Raw genomic sequence first — 14,089 nt, 5'->3', positions numbered from 1 at the left:
CCAAGTCATGCTAACCACCTATTGTAATTGCAGAAGTCAAATGTGACTTAAGTATTACAAATTCAGTAGAGATTTTTCCTTTCTTAAATGTGCATACATTTTTGGGCCCCCTCTGTATATATGTATATGTAGCCTCTTGTAGTTCCAAAATGCTCCTGATTTTGTCTTGACTCCTTAGAACATTCCAGCTTACCATCTTCATTGGACAAAATGCTATTAGGTTTTAAAACCAGCTGGAATGGCAGATCAGCTAGCAAGTCTTCCCTGATATTTCTCATCGGAGAATCTCCTACTTCATTACTTGCCTGCTACACCACTTAAAATTCTATGGTAGAGTCGAGTGCATGTGCCACCCGTTATTGTGGAAGCTGAGCCAGGATGGTCACTTCAGCCCAGCTGCTTGAGGCTGCAGTGAGCTATGATCGTGCCACTGCACCCAGCATAGGTGAAATAGTGGGAGCCTATCTCTAAAAAAAGTTAAAATTTCTACAATAGAACCTAAAATCTTATTGTGACTACATACCCATATCTCTATCTCCCCCATTCCCAGTATCTCTGAGAAAAGTGTCTATGTTCTACCTATTTTCTGAGTCCCGGTACTTAGCATAGTGGTTTGAATATAGAATTGTTCAATATATTATGTCTTATTAATTAAATGAATGCATGATAGAATAAGATATCCATTATACTGCTGAAATCATGAAGCGATTGGCACCACTGATGCTTCCGCCCTTCCCTGTCCGCCACAGGTGGAGGCTTCTGGAGGCCCTCGCTGGGAGCAGAGGCCAGTGCCACGCTTCCTGTCAGCCTGCAGAACCGTGGGCCAAATAAATTTCTTTATCAATCACCCAGTCTCAAGTATTCTTTTGTAGCAATGCAAACAGATTAACTCAACCACCACCCACCAAAAGTTAATTAGTGATGCAGTCATGTTCCTTTTCCTTAATACTCACTTCTATAATAGCAGCATTAATGGCAGCTTGAAAAGCTACAAAGCCATTCTCCCAGAATGTTGATGATTTACATGTGATTCTTTTATCTGTTACTTCACAATGAGCTTTAGAAAAAGAACACATCCATTATTATGAGATAGGACACTCTTGGTTATAGGAAAAAATAATTAAGATTTCAAGTGTTTCAAAATGCACTCAACGTCCATGATAACATAGCCTATGGTAAGTCTTCCTTTTGAAGTTTATAGAATATGCCGTAGGAGAATTCACCAGAATTGCTTCATTAGTGTTTTAAAAATCAGCTCTCCATGATTTTTCATTCAGTATTATAATTCCTTTCATTATCAAGCATGTTTTCTGTTTGAGCTTTGCTCTCTTCTATTGCTTGTGCCAAGAAACCACTCAAAACATTTTTTTAAATGTTTGGAAATCATTGAGCAAGAGCCCTTTTAAGGTTTCATTTTGGAGCAGCTTAAAAAATAGTAAATATAATTTCTTAGCAAGACAATGTAGTTAAGAGTGTAAATATTTAACAAAGATCAACCTTCTTAAGCTTAGAAGTTAATGGTATAAGTTGGGTGTGTGTGCAGTTAATTTCACTTCTGTTCTCATGTGTGCCCCCTGGGGCGACTGATATAATAGCAAAAAAAAAAATGCATTTTCTACTAGGAAGTCTACCTGAATGGTCTCTGTGTTCTTCTATATTGGGGATTCTATGTCCCCAATGAAACTTCAGATGATATGAGAATGAATCAGTAAAGATGACTTTCACAGCATCTACAGAAAAGTTTAAATCCAGTTCATCAATGCCTTTTTCATCAGGCAACCCCATGATTGTTCTTCCTGCAAAGTAAAAACAGAAAGTAGTTACAAGTAAGAGACAGCATACCATATACAATTATGTTAAAGGTGTTTTATATTAAAGGTGTTCTCTTGGGCAGTGTTGGACCAGGGACCAGGGAGGGCAGAAGTGAGGGAAACTCATATTTCTAGTAGTCTCCATAAAAATCAGAAGTGTTACATGGCAGGTACTTTTATTGCAAATATATTTTGCCCTTGCACGTGAACTTTTTTTTTTTTTTTTGAGACAGGTTCTCACTATGTTGCCCTCAGTAGAGTACTGTGGTATCACAGCTCAAGGCAACCCCCAACTCTTGGGCTTTAAGCGATTCTCTTGCCTCGGTCTCCCAATAGCTGGAATTATAGGTGCCCGCCAAATGCCCAGCTGTTTTTGTTGTAGTTGTCATTGTTGTTTTAGCTGGCCCAGGCTGGGTTTGAACCCACCAACTTCGGTATATGTGGCTGGCACTGTAACCACTGTGCTATGGGTGCTGAGCCTGCACATGAACTTTTTAAACAATAATTTAAAGCGTGATGAATTTGAAATAATAGTACAATTGCACCCATTTAAATTCATGTACAGATAGACCCATCTAAAAGTTGAATTCTATTCTATGTCTAAATACATATTATAATACTATGTATTTTCCATTTGACAGTACTTTTAATGTGGCCAAAGATAGTATAAACTGTTACATTGGGATAATATTTTCTTAAGAGGCTTTGTTTATTCTACAATATATAATGTCAATGGCTGAATGTTACTGATCAAACCCAGGCCATTGAAGCCTAGGTTCCTCATGAGAGTTTCTCAGATTCTGGATTTTGCTGACTGCACACTCCTGGTGCAGTTCAGTGTGTTCCTTTGTCCTCTGTGGTTCCTTCAACCCAGCAGCTGGAAATCCTTCTCACCAGAATACAGGCACTGCTGTTTTGTTTTACCCAGAGCCGCATAAATTTCAATTGTTCCTTTTTTTGAGCTATTAACAGATGTTGATGCTCGGTGCACAAGTCCATTGATTCAATGAGGGTTTCAAAATAGCAGTGTTTTATTATCTTAAAAACTTTATTAGTAGAAAACATTGATAAAATAGTACGTTTCCATTATCTATTTTGTGATGCCACTGATCCATGCTCGCAGTTCCTCTTTATTTGCACATTTTCATAAGAACTCATTACTATAGGTTGAGTATCTCTTATGTACAATGTTTGGGATCAGAAGTGTCTTCGAGTTTAGATTGTTCAGGATTTTGCAATATTTGCATAGATAATAACAAATCTTGGGGAAGGGACCTAAGTCTAAACATAAAATTCAATCATGTTTCATATACAAATTACACATAGGCTAAAGGTGATTTTATGCAATGCTTTCAATGATTTTTGTGCATGACACAAAGTTTTGAGTGTGTTTTGACTGCCACCCAGTACACAAGGTAAGTTCTGGAATATTCATTCCACTTGTGCTTCATGTCAAAACTCAAAAGTTTCAGTTTGGGGAGAATTTTGGATTTCAGATTTTTGGATGCGGCATGCTCAACACTGTATGATCCTCTAACAGTAGAAAATTAGTTATATTACCTTTTTAAGTAACATTATAACTGCATGGATGTAAATATTTGATAAGTTTCAAATTATTGCCCCTGTTGAAGCCCACTTGGTGCCGAGTTGGCTCCTGAGACCTCTGGATGTAACTTATCAGTTCTGGGTAGCTCCCCCCCCTGTCTGGGATAACAAGATCCTTCAGCCTGTAAACTTCCTGTCCCAGACACGTCTTCCATCCTAATAGTCCTGGATTTCACGGATGCAGAGATGGAAAAGGGAGGCTATTTCCTAATTACTTATTTGATCTACTCCACTGTACACAATTAGCAGTCTCAATAACATTTTAATACTATACTACCAATATAACTGCCGAAAACGATGTACTTTGTGTTCTCACATTAACCATCTCTGCTTTCCAGTGGTTACTTATTAACTCTTAAGGGGCTGCCCTCAGGACGGTCAGATACCCCGCCGCCTGTGTTCGTACCCTTCCCACCCCTAGAGAGAGTCCCATGCTGATCTTGTGGTTTTTAGTTCTTCTTCCCCATCCAGTCAGATCTTGCAATATAAAGAAACACTTTGTCTCTTGGTTTTGTTGTAAATACTGCCCTTGCATTTTTGATATTGTTGTTTAGTTTCTCAATTTTTATGTAAATGAAGAGTTTTTTTAAGGAAACACTGTCTAATATTTCCAGAATCTTCTCACAAACATGCATTTAAATAACCCTGGTTGATCTCTTTTTGGCATTTACTGTAAGTAAGACAAGTGCTCTAACACAGGGCCCTAGGAAACAGAGTAGGAAAACCTCCTGGAGACGGGAAAGGAATACATATTAGAGTAATCAATAAACTCTAGAAACTTGAACATTGAATGCAACTTATCAAGGAAATCGCAAAATGAATTTGTATCTTTTGCAAATAAGAAAACTATTATGAACAGGCAGAGAACCGACCTTTCATGAATGGGGCTGAAGCCACTTTGTCCATTATCAATTGGGTAGTGTTGGATTTGGGTGCAAATGCAATAAAATAATCAGAATCATTAAAATGATCGACACGTCCCAGATACTCTGCAGGCATGTGAGGAGAGTCATTAACTTGGTGTAAATTGGAGGACATTAAGTACGCAAACAGCACTAGAAAAAATGAGAAAAGCCATTCCTGCATACAACGAGAGAAAAAGGAAGCAAGGTGATAGGAATTTGACCCCAGATTGATCACTCACAATCAGTTTTCACTCACAATCTGTTTTAACTGATTTAAAACAGTTAGGTAGCTTGCATTCCATTAGGTCTGTCTCTCAATTTTTTAAATTTCTTGATTTTTCTCTTGTCCTTCACAGTGCACATGTTGCAATATTTACATTGTCTTTCCACACAGAACTATGTACAATTCCCAGTTATAATTGGGGATCTAAGTTCACCATGCTTTTATGCAAGTGATAAAAGCTGGATTGCATCATGATTGCCCAGATTTTTACAGCCATGGTAAAACCTTAGTGACAATGATAATTAAATGATAGGTGGCATGGAGAAGGTATCTAGCTTCCATACACAATCCAAGTTGTACTTTTATCTTCTGCTTTCTGCAGGTGGAAGAGGATAGTCCTACAATATTGCTCATAAAAAGAATTTTAAAAGGCTTTGTCTCTGTAACCACATTCTGGTATTAGAAATGCATCAAAGTGCATTAGAAGCCCAGTGGCAAGCCCTCACCTTATTATTTAGCTATCATTCTAAACACAAATCTTTTTAAAGGGGCTATATATGATATTCATCATATGATCTTCTTTGAGCTATATGAGCTGGTCTATGTCTTTATCCATCTATTTACAAAGAAACATAGATATAATGTTTATTTTTTAAAAAGGGTTAAAAGGTTGGAAGTAAAACATCTATCTGTATATACAATAGGATATTGACTTCTATCATTCTTTTTGTATAGTCCTTGCTCAATGCAGGAAATTTTATACACTTTATTCACTTCAAATCCTAGCATTTAATATATATCTTTGAATAAACACACACACAAACATACACACATACTGTTTATAAGATCTAACAATAATATACAAACTATTGAACTATGAGTATTTAAATAACTAACTTTAACTTATATTCTGTGTTTACTAAATTTTTCTACATAAAGTACATTACATTATTCTTATGCTCAGAAAAAGATATTTTAATAGAAGTGAAAGTTCTAAATAATTTATTTTCCAGTTTGTTTGATGCCCTTTATTTCTTACAAACAGACACTGTCTATATCCACATGTAAGTACTACAGTTTGTCTTTTTGTTACCTAAATTCTGGGACACTTCTGAATTAATTCTGGATTAAAGTCTGTGTCTTTGGCTCTTCAGCCCTGAACTTTGATGCCTGTGCCTTCATGACATTCAAATGAGGTCAGATGTTAAGAATTGTTACCTCTGCAGTCTATGGATATGGCTTTAAGATACTGCAGTCTATGGATATGGTATTAAGATACTTCCAGGGAGTATCTTAATGTGAATTCTTTAACAACCCCTCTAGTAGGACAAATAATAATTATATATTTTAAATTTTATTTGAAAAAATAGCAAATCCTGGAACTTGAAAAAAAAAATAGCCTGCTAATTAGACTATATATATGTGAAAAAATAAATAATGAAGATTAAGTATTTGTGCTGCCTGAGAAAATATTTTTCACCCTCTAAATATGAGAACACATAGACCTGAACTATGATGGGTCTATATGTCTATGGGTCTCTCTAAATATGAGAACGCATAAACCCTGAAACGTACCAAGAAGGTCGCTCCTCTCATCCTCCACTTCTTAAGACAATTCTTGCAGAGAAGAGCCCAGGTTTGCTGAACCACACTCACGTGTCTCCTGTGCATTTTGGACATGTCTCCTTCAATGAGAGAAGAGAAAGGAAGTAAATGTGAAGGTCTAAAGTAGAAAACATTGTAAAATCAAACCAAAAAGAAATAGCATAATAGCTGTTTCCTGTCACATGTCTAGAGAAGAAGCCAGAAGGTTAAAATAAAACAGAGGAACAGATGCTCAGTACTGAAATAAGTAATAATAAAAAGAATTATGAGCTATGATTTTTCTCTCACTAGACTGGCAAAAATCAGAGGAGTGAATAGTGTCGAGGGCTGTTGTCCCCCCACACTTGACATTGTTAAACCGTCTAATGGGAAAGCAGCTTTGTGCACTGATGGTGAGGATATAAACTTCCCCAGTCATTTTGGGGACTCTTTACTAATTCATTACTACCTAGAAACACTCAACCATCAATCACTCCTGGTCCTGAGCATGTACCCCAAGGAAATGTTCACGCAGCTTCACGAGGGGACCTGTGCAAGGATGCTCTTTATGAGGTAGGTCATTGTGGCAGGTGTCACAAAACAATTTCTGATGGATATAGTCCCAAGAGTACTCTTTAGGACGCAGGAGCAATGAAATGAAATCTACCCATCCATAGGAAGAGATCTTAAAAACATCCTGCCAATTCAAAAAGAAAAAAAGAAGAAGGAAAAAGGAAAAGTTGAGAATCGTATCACAATATTATTTATATTAATTCACACTACATTCAATCCATGTTTTTCAAAAATATCCAGGAACTAAAGGGTCACCATCAAATATGATGAAACTGTTATGTTTGGCAATAGGAAACAGGAATGGAGGCCGGGTGTGAAGAGGGAATTTGAAATAAAATAAATAACCAAAATAAGACAGGAGCTTTGTCTAAACAAATATTTTGTGTGCCATGAACTCAAGACTGTAATTAGCCCGACCTTTTATTGACCTTTTATAATTAAAGTTCCAGAGTGTTCCAACACAATCATAAAAGAGAAAAAAAAATCCCAAATAATAAACACAAAAGCAATAAAACTCAAAGGCAAGTAGGAAGAAAACATCTTGGGGGAATTTCAGAGAATTTCATATTGTTCAGTCTGACTGGAACCAAGAGATTGGAGTTGTTTGAGTATAATATAGTGAGGAAAAAATACTACCTAACATTTGATGATGACTTCCTAATGATCCAGGTAACCTAAAGGGTTTATATGAATGTATTTAACCCTCATAATAAACCTCTGACATAGATCTTATTATTCTCCCCATTTTATAGATGAGGAAAATGAGGCAGAGAGAGGCAAAGTGACTCGCCAAACAGAGCTAATGGTGGCAGAAGTGGGGCTGTAACTCTGGAGACCTCGCTCTTAACCAACGTGCCATGCTGGTGCAGGAAGATCCTCCATTCAGGGCAAGGGCAGAGATTCCACGAGCATCTCTTCGCAGGCAGAGAGAAGCTCTAGGAGGAATCACCTCGGGCTGTTTATTCACAGGCATCAGTGTGCGCTGTCATTATCAGGAGCCCTAAGATGCTGGAACATAAGAAAAGAAAGAGTCCACTCAAGAGGAAGGGAAAATACAGAATTATTAGAAAGAAAACTTCATTGTGATAATCAGGAGAAACGTTTTAAAATTTTGCATCTAATGCCTAAAAAAAAAAAAAGAATACAAGAAAGAAAAAAATAAAATGAAAGCAAATAATCACTTGAAATGCTCATCAAAGTCAGTAAATAAACAAAATCTGCCAACAAAACAGAAGTTTTGTAAGCCTCCCAAATTATCAAAGAAATTAAAAAAACATACTTGAAAATAATGAGAAATAAAATTAATTATAATAGACAGAAAAAGACCCACAGTAATGCATTTAGTAATGAGATACCCTTAAAAAAGAAAATACAGTTGCAAGAGAAAGATGTTGTAGAAAACACATCCAAGAAAAAACACTTCGTAAAAACTGCAATGGAAATTAAGCCTTCAGAAAGATAAGAGGATACAATGGTATATGTCTCCAAAAAAAAAGCTATCCGACTGTCAAATATAGTGACCAAGAAGGACATTTTGAGAGTAAAAAATAAAAGAAAATGTCTCTGTGAACCAAGTTGGGAAGGGCGGCATTCAGGAGGAAGTAAACAGTTTTCAAAGAAAGGGAAATCAGTCTGGTAGCTTCAAGGTGGAAATGAACACGTGTGATTTGCTCCACTTCCTCTGTACACGTGCACTGAAATGGACACAATTTACAAAGAAGAAATACCCATTTGTAATAAAATTTGAAAGTACTTTAACTATGAACTGCAGACTCACCCCCTACACACACACACACACACACACACACACGTCAGCCAAATTTTTTAAGTTTGCCTCAAATTAAGGAAAATACTCATGGGAGTTTTTCAATTTCCTGATCACAATGTTCACGTTAATGTAAAATTATTTGGAAAGCACTGAAACCTGAACACAACAGCCCTAAACATACAATCACCTGTGGTGCAGAGGCCAAGACAGAGCCCTGGGGTCTGAGCCACGTGGTGGGATGTGGGGGAGGTATGGGCGGGGGAGAGTGTGCATGGGGGCAAGGGACTTTACCTAGCAAAGGCAGTCAGTGCAACCTGGTTTCATGTACCCTCAATGAATCTCCAGCAATAAAAAAATTAAAAAAGATCTCTGTTTCCTGGAACACCAAAGGTGGGACATAGAATAAGAAAAACACCTTGATATCAATGGCAACAACAGCAACAATCCAAACAAGATTAAAGCCGTATTTCCCATGGCACTAGCAAAATTTAATATTTGCAAGGTACCACTGGTAGACGGAATTCCCAAGAGAAACAAGCCCATGATAGCTGAAGGAAGGCCACCACCCTCACCTTGTTTCCATACCTGGGGCTGACAGAGAAGGAGAGTCTGCCATACAGTGTACGCAGGTATGAGGAGAAAAAAACAAGCCTGAGATAATGGGATGGGCTGGTATATCAGTGAGATCTGAAAGAGCCCAAAGTGTCAAGAAAAAATATAACAATACAATTTTTCCTTCACCTTGGATTCTCCAAAAACAGCACCAATGAAAGAGGACCCGAAAAATAGAGAGAAGCCCTGAAGTCCTGTGCATTTTCATGCTGCCTGGATGCTGAGGCCCTGCCAGAGTCAAACCCAAAGGTGACATAAGATGGTCAGATTTACAGAACTCAAGAAAGCAGTCTACATACGATTACCAGTTTATTATAAAGTATATTACTCCAGAACAGCCAAATAGAAAAGATGCACAAGGCAATGTATGTAGGAAGGGGCACAGAGCTCCCACAGCCCCTCCAGGGGCACCACCTCCCCAGCACCTTGATGTGTTTTCCAACCCAGAAGTCTTCCTAACCGCTCAGGGATGTTTCTATGGAAGCTGCATTACATGGACGTGATTAAGAAAATTATTGTCCATTGGTGATGAACCCAAACTCCAGCTTCTGTCCTTGGAGGCCCAGGGATGGGGCTGAAAGTTTCAACCTCCTAATCACCTGGGTAAGTCCTGTGGTAACTGGCCCCTGTTCGGAAGACATCTAGGGGCTTTCAGCCACCGGTCATCGCATTTAACATCCAAGGAGACACTCTTATCACTCCAGAGATTCCCAGTCGTAGCAGTTTTACATCAGAAACCAGGAACTAAATATTATACCCAAATGTTACTACTATACCAAAAGATGCTCTAGTCACGCTCCTCACGCAGGAAGGAACAAGGGTTTTAGAAGCTGGATGTCAGGAACTGGGAGCAGAAACTAAATATGTTTGTCTTATACGTCACCACATGGAAGAACAGATGGCAAGGTAAGGACCTAGATCAAAATTCTAAGGAAGAAACGAAAAGAAATGCCTGAGATTAACAACTCTGTAACAGAAATCAAAATGCCTTTGATGAGCTTATTAATAGATTAGATACAGTAAAGAATCCAAAACGGAAAAGTCAACAAAAGAGACTGAAAAAAATCAGAAGATTTAAGAACTGTGGGGCACCTGAAAGAGGGGGACGTAATGCCTAATGGAAATACCAATATTTGAATATTTGAAACAAAAGACTGAGAATTGTCCCAGATTAATGCTAGACTCTACTGAACCCTGGATCCTGGAAGGAAGGACTGAGAACAGCAAGCAGAACATTTGCTAAACACACAGGGAATATTGTTTGAGATTTGGGAAAAGCAAGACTAAAGAAAAAAAAATTTGAAAGAACCCAGAGGAAGAAAACATCTTTCCTTTAGAGAAATGTAAATAAGAATTATGTATCACTTCTCCTCAGAAGCAAACAAGAAAAGAACAGAATGAAGTATTTAATGTGTTGAGGGGAAAAAAATTATACCAATCTAGAATTTTGAATCCTACTGTATTATCCACAAAGGATAAATAATAAAGAATTTTTCAGACAAAAAAAAATTAAGGGAATTTGTTGCTAGTAAGCCTGCCTGCTTTGCAAGAAATGTTTGAAGAAGTTCTTTTAAGGGAAGAAAATAGACCAGCAGGTAGAAAATCAAATCGGAACTCAGCAATACAATACAGCTGGCCTTGCCCAGGTGACTGATAAGGCCTGGCTTTCCAAGGCAGTGGTGTCCTCCTTTAGTGACTTACTGAAAAGGGGTGGAGATGACAGGGTGGCTATTTTCTCTGCAGTGGTTTTAGTGATGAGGTTGCTCCTGGTTCCAAGGTTCATGGTTCAGTCACTGGGCAGAAACAAGCCATGAAGACACTGACCCCTTCTGGTATTCAGGAGGCAGCTCAAATGGGAAGGTGACTTACTCAAGGCAGCCCCCGGGGAGTGCTGCCGGAGATGGAGCCTAACCACACTTTATTGCAAAGGATGCTGTACTGCTACTTATTTCCTGAAAGTTAAGGAAGAGTTAAAGGGAAAGGGGATGGTCCCATTCTAATCCTGGAACTTGTAAATATGTTACACAAACGTCCCAAAAAGTGAAACAGGGAGGCATGTGGGGAGACCAGCTGAAGAAATATAAGAAGGATTTGAGCTGCTGTAGCCAGCTTTGGAGGAGAAAGCCATGAGCCACAGAGCTCAAGGAGCCTTGAGTAGCTGCAAACGTCAAGAAAAGTTTCTCCCCTACAGCCTCCAGAAAGGCGTGCAGCCCTGCCAACACCTCACTCCTCATCTCCAGAACTGCAAGGTGATAAATCTGCTTTGTTATAAGACATTAGGTTTGTGGCCATTTACTACAGCAGCAATGGAAAGTTAATACAAGGCAGGGAAAAATGGGGTCTGAGACTCTAGGACTGAGAACAAGACTGCAAGAAGGGACAAGGGCTTTAGGACAGAAAAAGTTCATTTTATGATGTGTCCCATTCATGGAACAAAGGGAGGCAGGGACTTAAGTTTAAAAATTGTCCCCAAATGGCTCAGCATATGTAGCTCAGTGGCTACGGTGCCAGCCACATACATCAGAGTTGGCGAGTTCGAACCCAGCCCAGGCCTGCCAAACAACGACAACTGCAATAAAAAAAAAAAAAAAAAAAAAAAAAAAAAGCCAGGCATTGTGGCAGGCATCTGTAGTTCCAGATACTTAGAAGGCTGAGACATGAGAATTGCTTAAGCCCAGGAGTTGGAGGTTGCTGTGAGCTGTGACGCCTCGGTACTCTACCCAGGGCGACATAGTGAGACTGTCCCCCCCCTGAAAAAAAAATTGTCCAAAAATTAACAAAGAGGTTCAGCAGCAAGGCAGGTGAGTTCCTGGTCCTAATGCCATCAGAGCAGGCTGTAATAGCCCAGAAACCCTGGCTCAAACCAAGCTACAACAATTTTCAACTAAGAAATCAAGACGGTGGTAGACCTCAGTATCTGAAAGGTTAAACATAGTGCCCATGACTACTCTCCTTTCTGTCAGTGAATTAATGTATACGCTGGAAAATATAAGTAAAAATTTACATAATCTAATTGTCATGAATGTGCTCATTTGTTTCTGACTACTAAGATTGATTTTTTTTTTTTTAACCACGGAATATCCTGGTGTAAATATCAGGGGAAAAATAATACTGCTCACCATAATAGCACAAACATCTGGTTGGCTTAAATCGCCCTGAATTGGAAATTGTATATTTTGGAAATAATAAATTGATTATATAAAGCAAGTCATGTCTCTCTTGGATAGAATTCCTATTATTCAGAGAATAAACGCAGTGCTCAGCAAATTGGATCAAAATCCTTATATAATTATTATTTAAGCAAGATCGATAAAAGTATTTGCCAAAGCTTTCTCAAGGATATTCACAAGCCAGTTGAAAGCAATTCAAAAGCCAAAATACATGCATCTAATTCTTATAATTCCTCTGCCAGTAAAATTTAAAATGAACAAGAAAGAATAATTAATTCAAATAACTTTGAAAATAGGTTGTACTTGCAAAGAAGCAACGTCAAGTTACATTCCTTTCAATTTACCCATCAGCCTATTAGGTAATATGTACTAATTTGTCAAAACATCCATCTTGGTTCTCTAACTGGTTATTTAGTTATACAAAGTAAAATATTCATGCTATTTAAAAAGTTAAAACAACCCTGGAGTAACTTACTGCCCTTAGTGGTTTCCACCCAAATGTTTGGCGTTTCTATTTCTAGGGTCAGATTATGTATTTCTAGAGGCAAAATAGCCATGATTGCAGAGGTTCACTTACTCTCAGAGAAGCTGGAGGTAAAATCTAGAAGCACAGTTCATCCACGGGTCTGTGAGTCCTGGAGAAGCATCCACATTCCTTCTGGGTCACCACTACATCATGCTTTTAATTTCCTGTTCATTGTGAATAGTTCTGTTTTCAACTGGTTTCTGAGGAGGATATGGTCTCCCTTCAGCTGGGCTGCCAGAAGCTCTTGTGCTTAACATAGCGACTCCTTTGTTGATTTCCATTTCTTTGCGTCCTGCCAATTTCTCAGTGGGGACTTTGTAGCTGCAGATGGTTGGCTGGACATTTCAAAACACTGGCAACTTGGGCTGCGCCTGTGGCTCAAAAGAGTAGGGCACTGGCCACATATATTGGAGGTGGTGGGTTCAAACCCAGCCCTGGCCCAAAACTGCAAAAACAAACAAACAAACAAACAAACACTGGCAACCATCAAACCAAGGAGGGTCTAGTCTTTCTCAGCTGGCTTTTTCATACAAGGCCCTGATGGAAGAGTTAACCCCGACACAATCTTTTAAACAAGATAAGTAAAAAGCCTGTCCAGAGAAGAGCACGGCAAAGTAGAAAAGAAAATAAATGGTTTTTTTTATTGTTTTGTTTAGTTTTTTTAATGACAGAAACATAAAAATTAGGTCAGAAAGTACCTCTAAACTTTGCACAGTTTCTTCAAACCTGAATCTGGAAATCAGGCACTGATGCAATGTAGTTTTTTCACAGTAACAAAGTAAACTCTGCATTTTCATCTGCATCTCAGATGCGCTGTGTGTGTGCTGATTACAACATCTTTCTTGGAATTGAAAACAAGAGGATCCTTAGAGCAATGTCACATAAACACCCCTGCATCCCTGCAGGCTTGTCATTTTAGTAACAGGTCCCAGAAAACAAACTACTTTCTCTGCAAGTAATCACTGGGTTTCAGTAGGTCCTGCTTTGCGATATTGTGGAGAAACATTTTTAACAGGTAATAGCTGCTATTCTATCTTTTTTTGAGCATCTCATGTGGGCATGTCATATAAGTAGAAAGCAGTTACAAAATTGTTGTCATGTGTGGAGTTTGTCCTTGGCTGAAGAAAAAATTGAAAAAGAACCACTACCTTTCAACCTATAGCCACTAAGTCTGTTAAATTCTTTTGCACTATAAATACGTTCTGAACAATAAATGGATACAATTCTTAAATCAAATATTCATCATTTGGGTCTCACTGGCCAGTGTAATCACATGAAACCTTCCTTATCTATGCCCCATTTTCTCAATATT

At 38.3% G+C, this 14,089-nt stretch overlaps 1 protein-coding gene across 1 annotated transcript in view; it reads right to left on the bottom strand.

Annotated features, from left to right (window-relative positions):
* ABCA9 (ATP binding cassette subfamily A member 9) overlaps positions 1–13,152 on the bottom strand; it is a 64,449-nt gene extending 51,297 nt beyond the window's left edge. The window contains exons 1-5 of the mRNA XM_023511210.1: positions 12,829–13,152; positions 6,120–6,229; positions 4,289–4,496; positions 1,632–1,796; positions 954–1,057 (exon numbers count right to left, since the gene is read on the bottom strand). Coding sequence (XP_023366978.1) covers positions 954–1,057; positions 1,632–1,796; positions 4,289–4,496; positions 6,120–6,224 — 582 coding nt within the window. The 5' untranslated portion in view covers positions 6,225–6,229; positions 12,829–13,152. The remainder of the gene's footprint in view (positions 1–953; positions 1,058–1,631; positions 1,797–4,288; positions 4,497–6,119; positions 6,230–12,828) is intronic.
* Positions 13,153–14,089: the final 937 nt, after the last annotated feature.

The sequence above is a fragment of the Otolemur garnettii genome, unplaced genomic scaffold (assembly GCF_000181295.1).
Source record: "Otolemur garnettii isolate 467f Iridium unplaced genomic scaffold, OtoGar3 scaffold00018, whole genome shotgun sequence".
In the NCBI taxonomy this organism is placed as follows: domain Eukaryota; kingdom Metazoa; phylum Chordata; class Mammalia; order Primates; family Galagidae; genus Otolemur; species Otolemur garnettii.
This window is presented reverse-complemented; position numbering and strand designations above follow the sequence as displayed.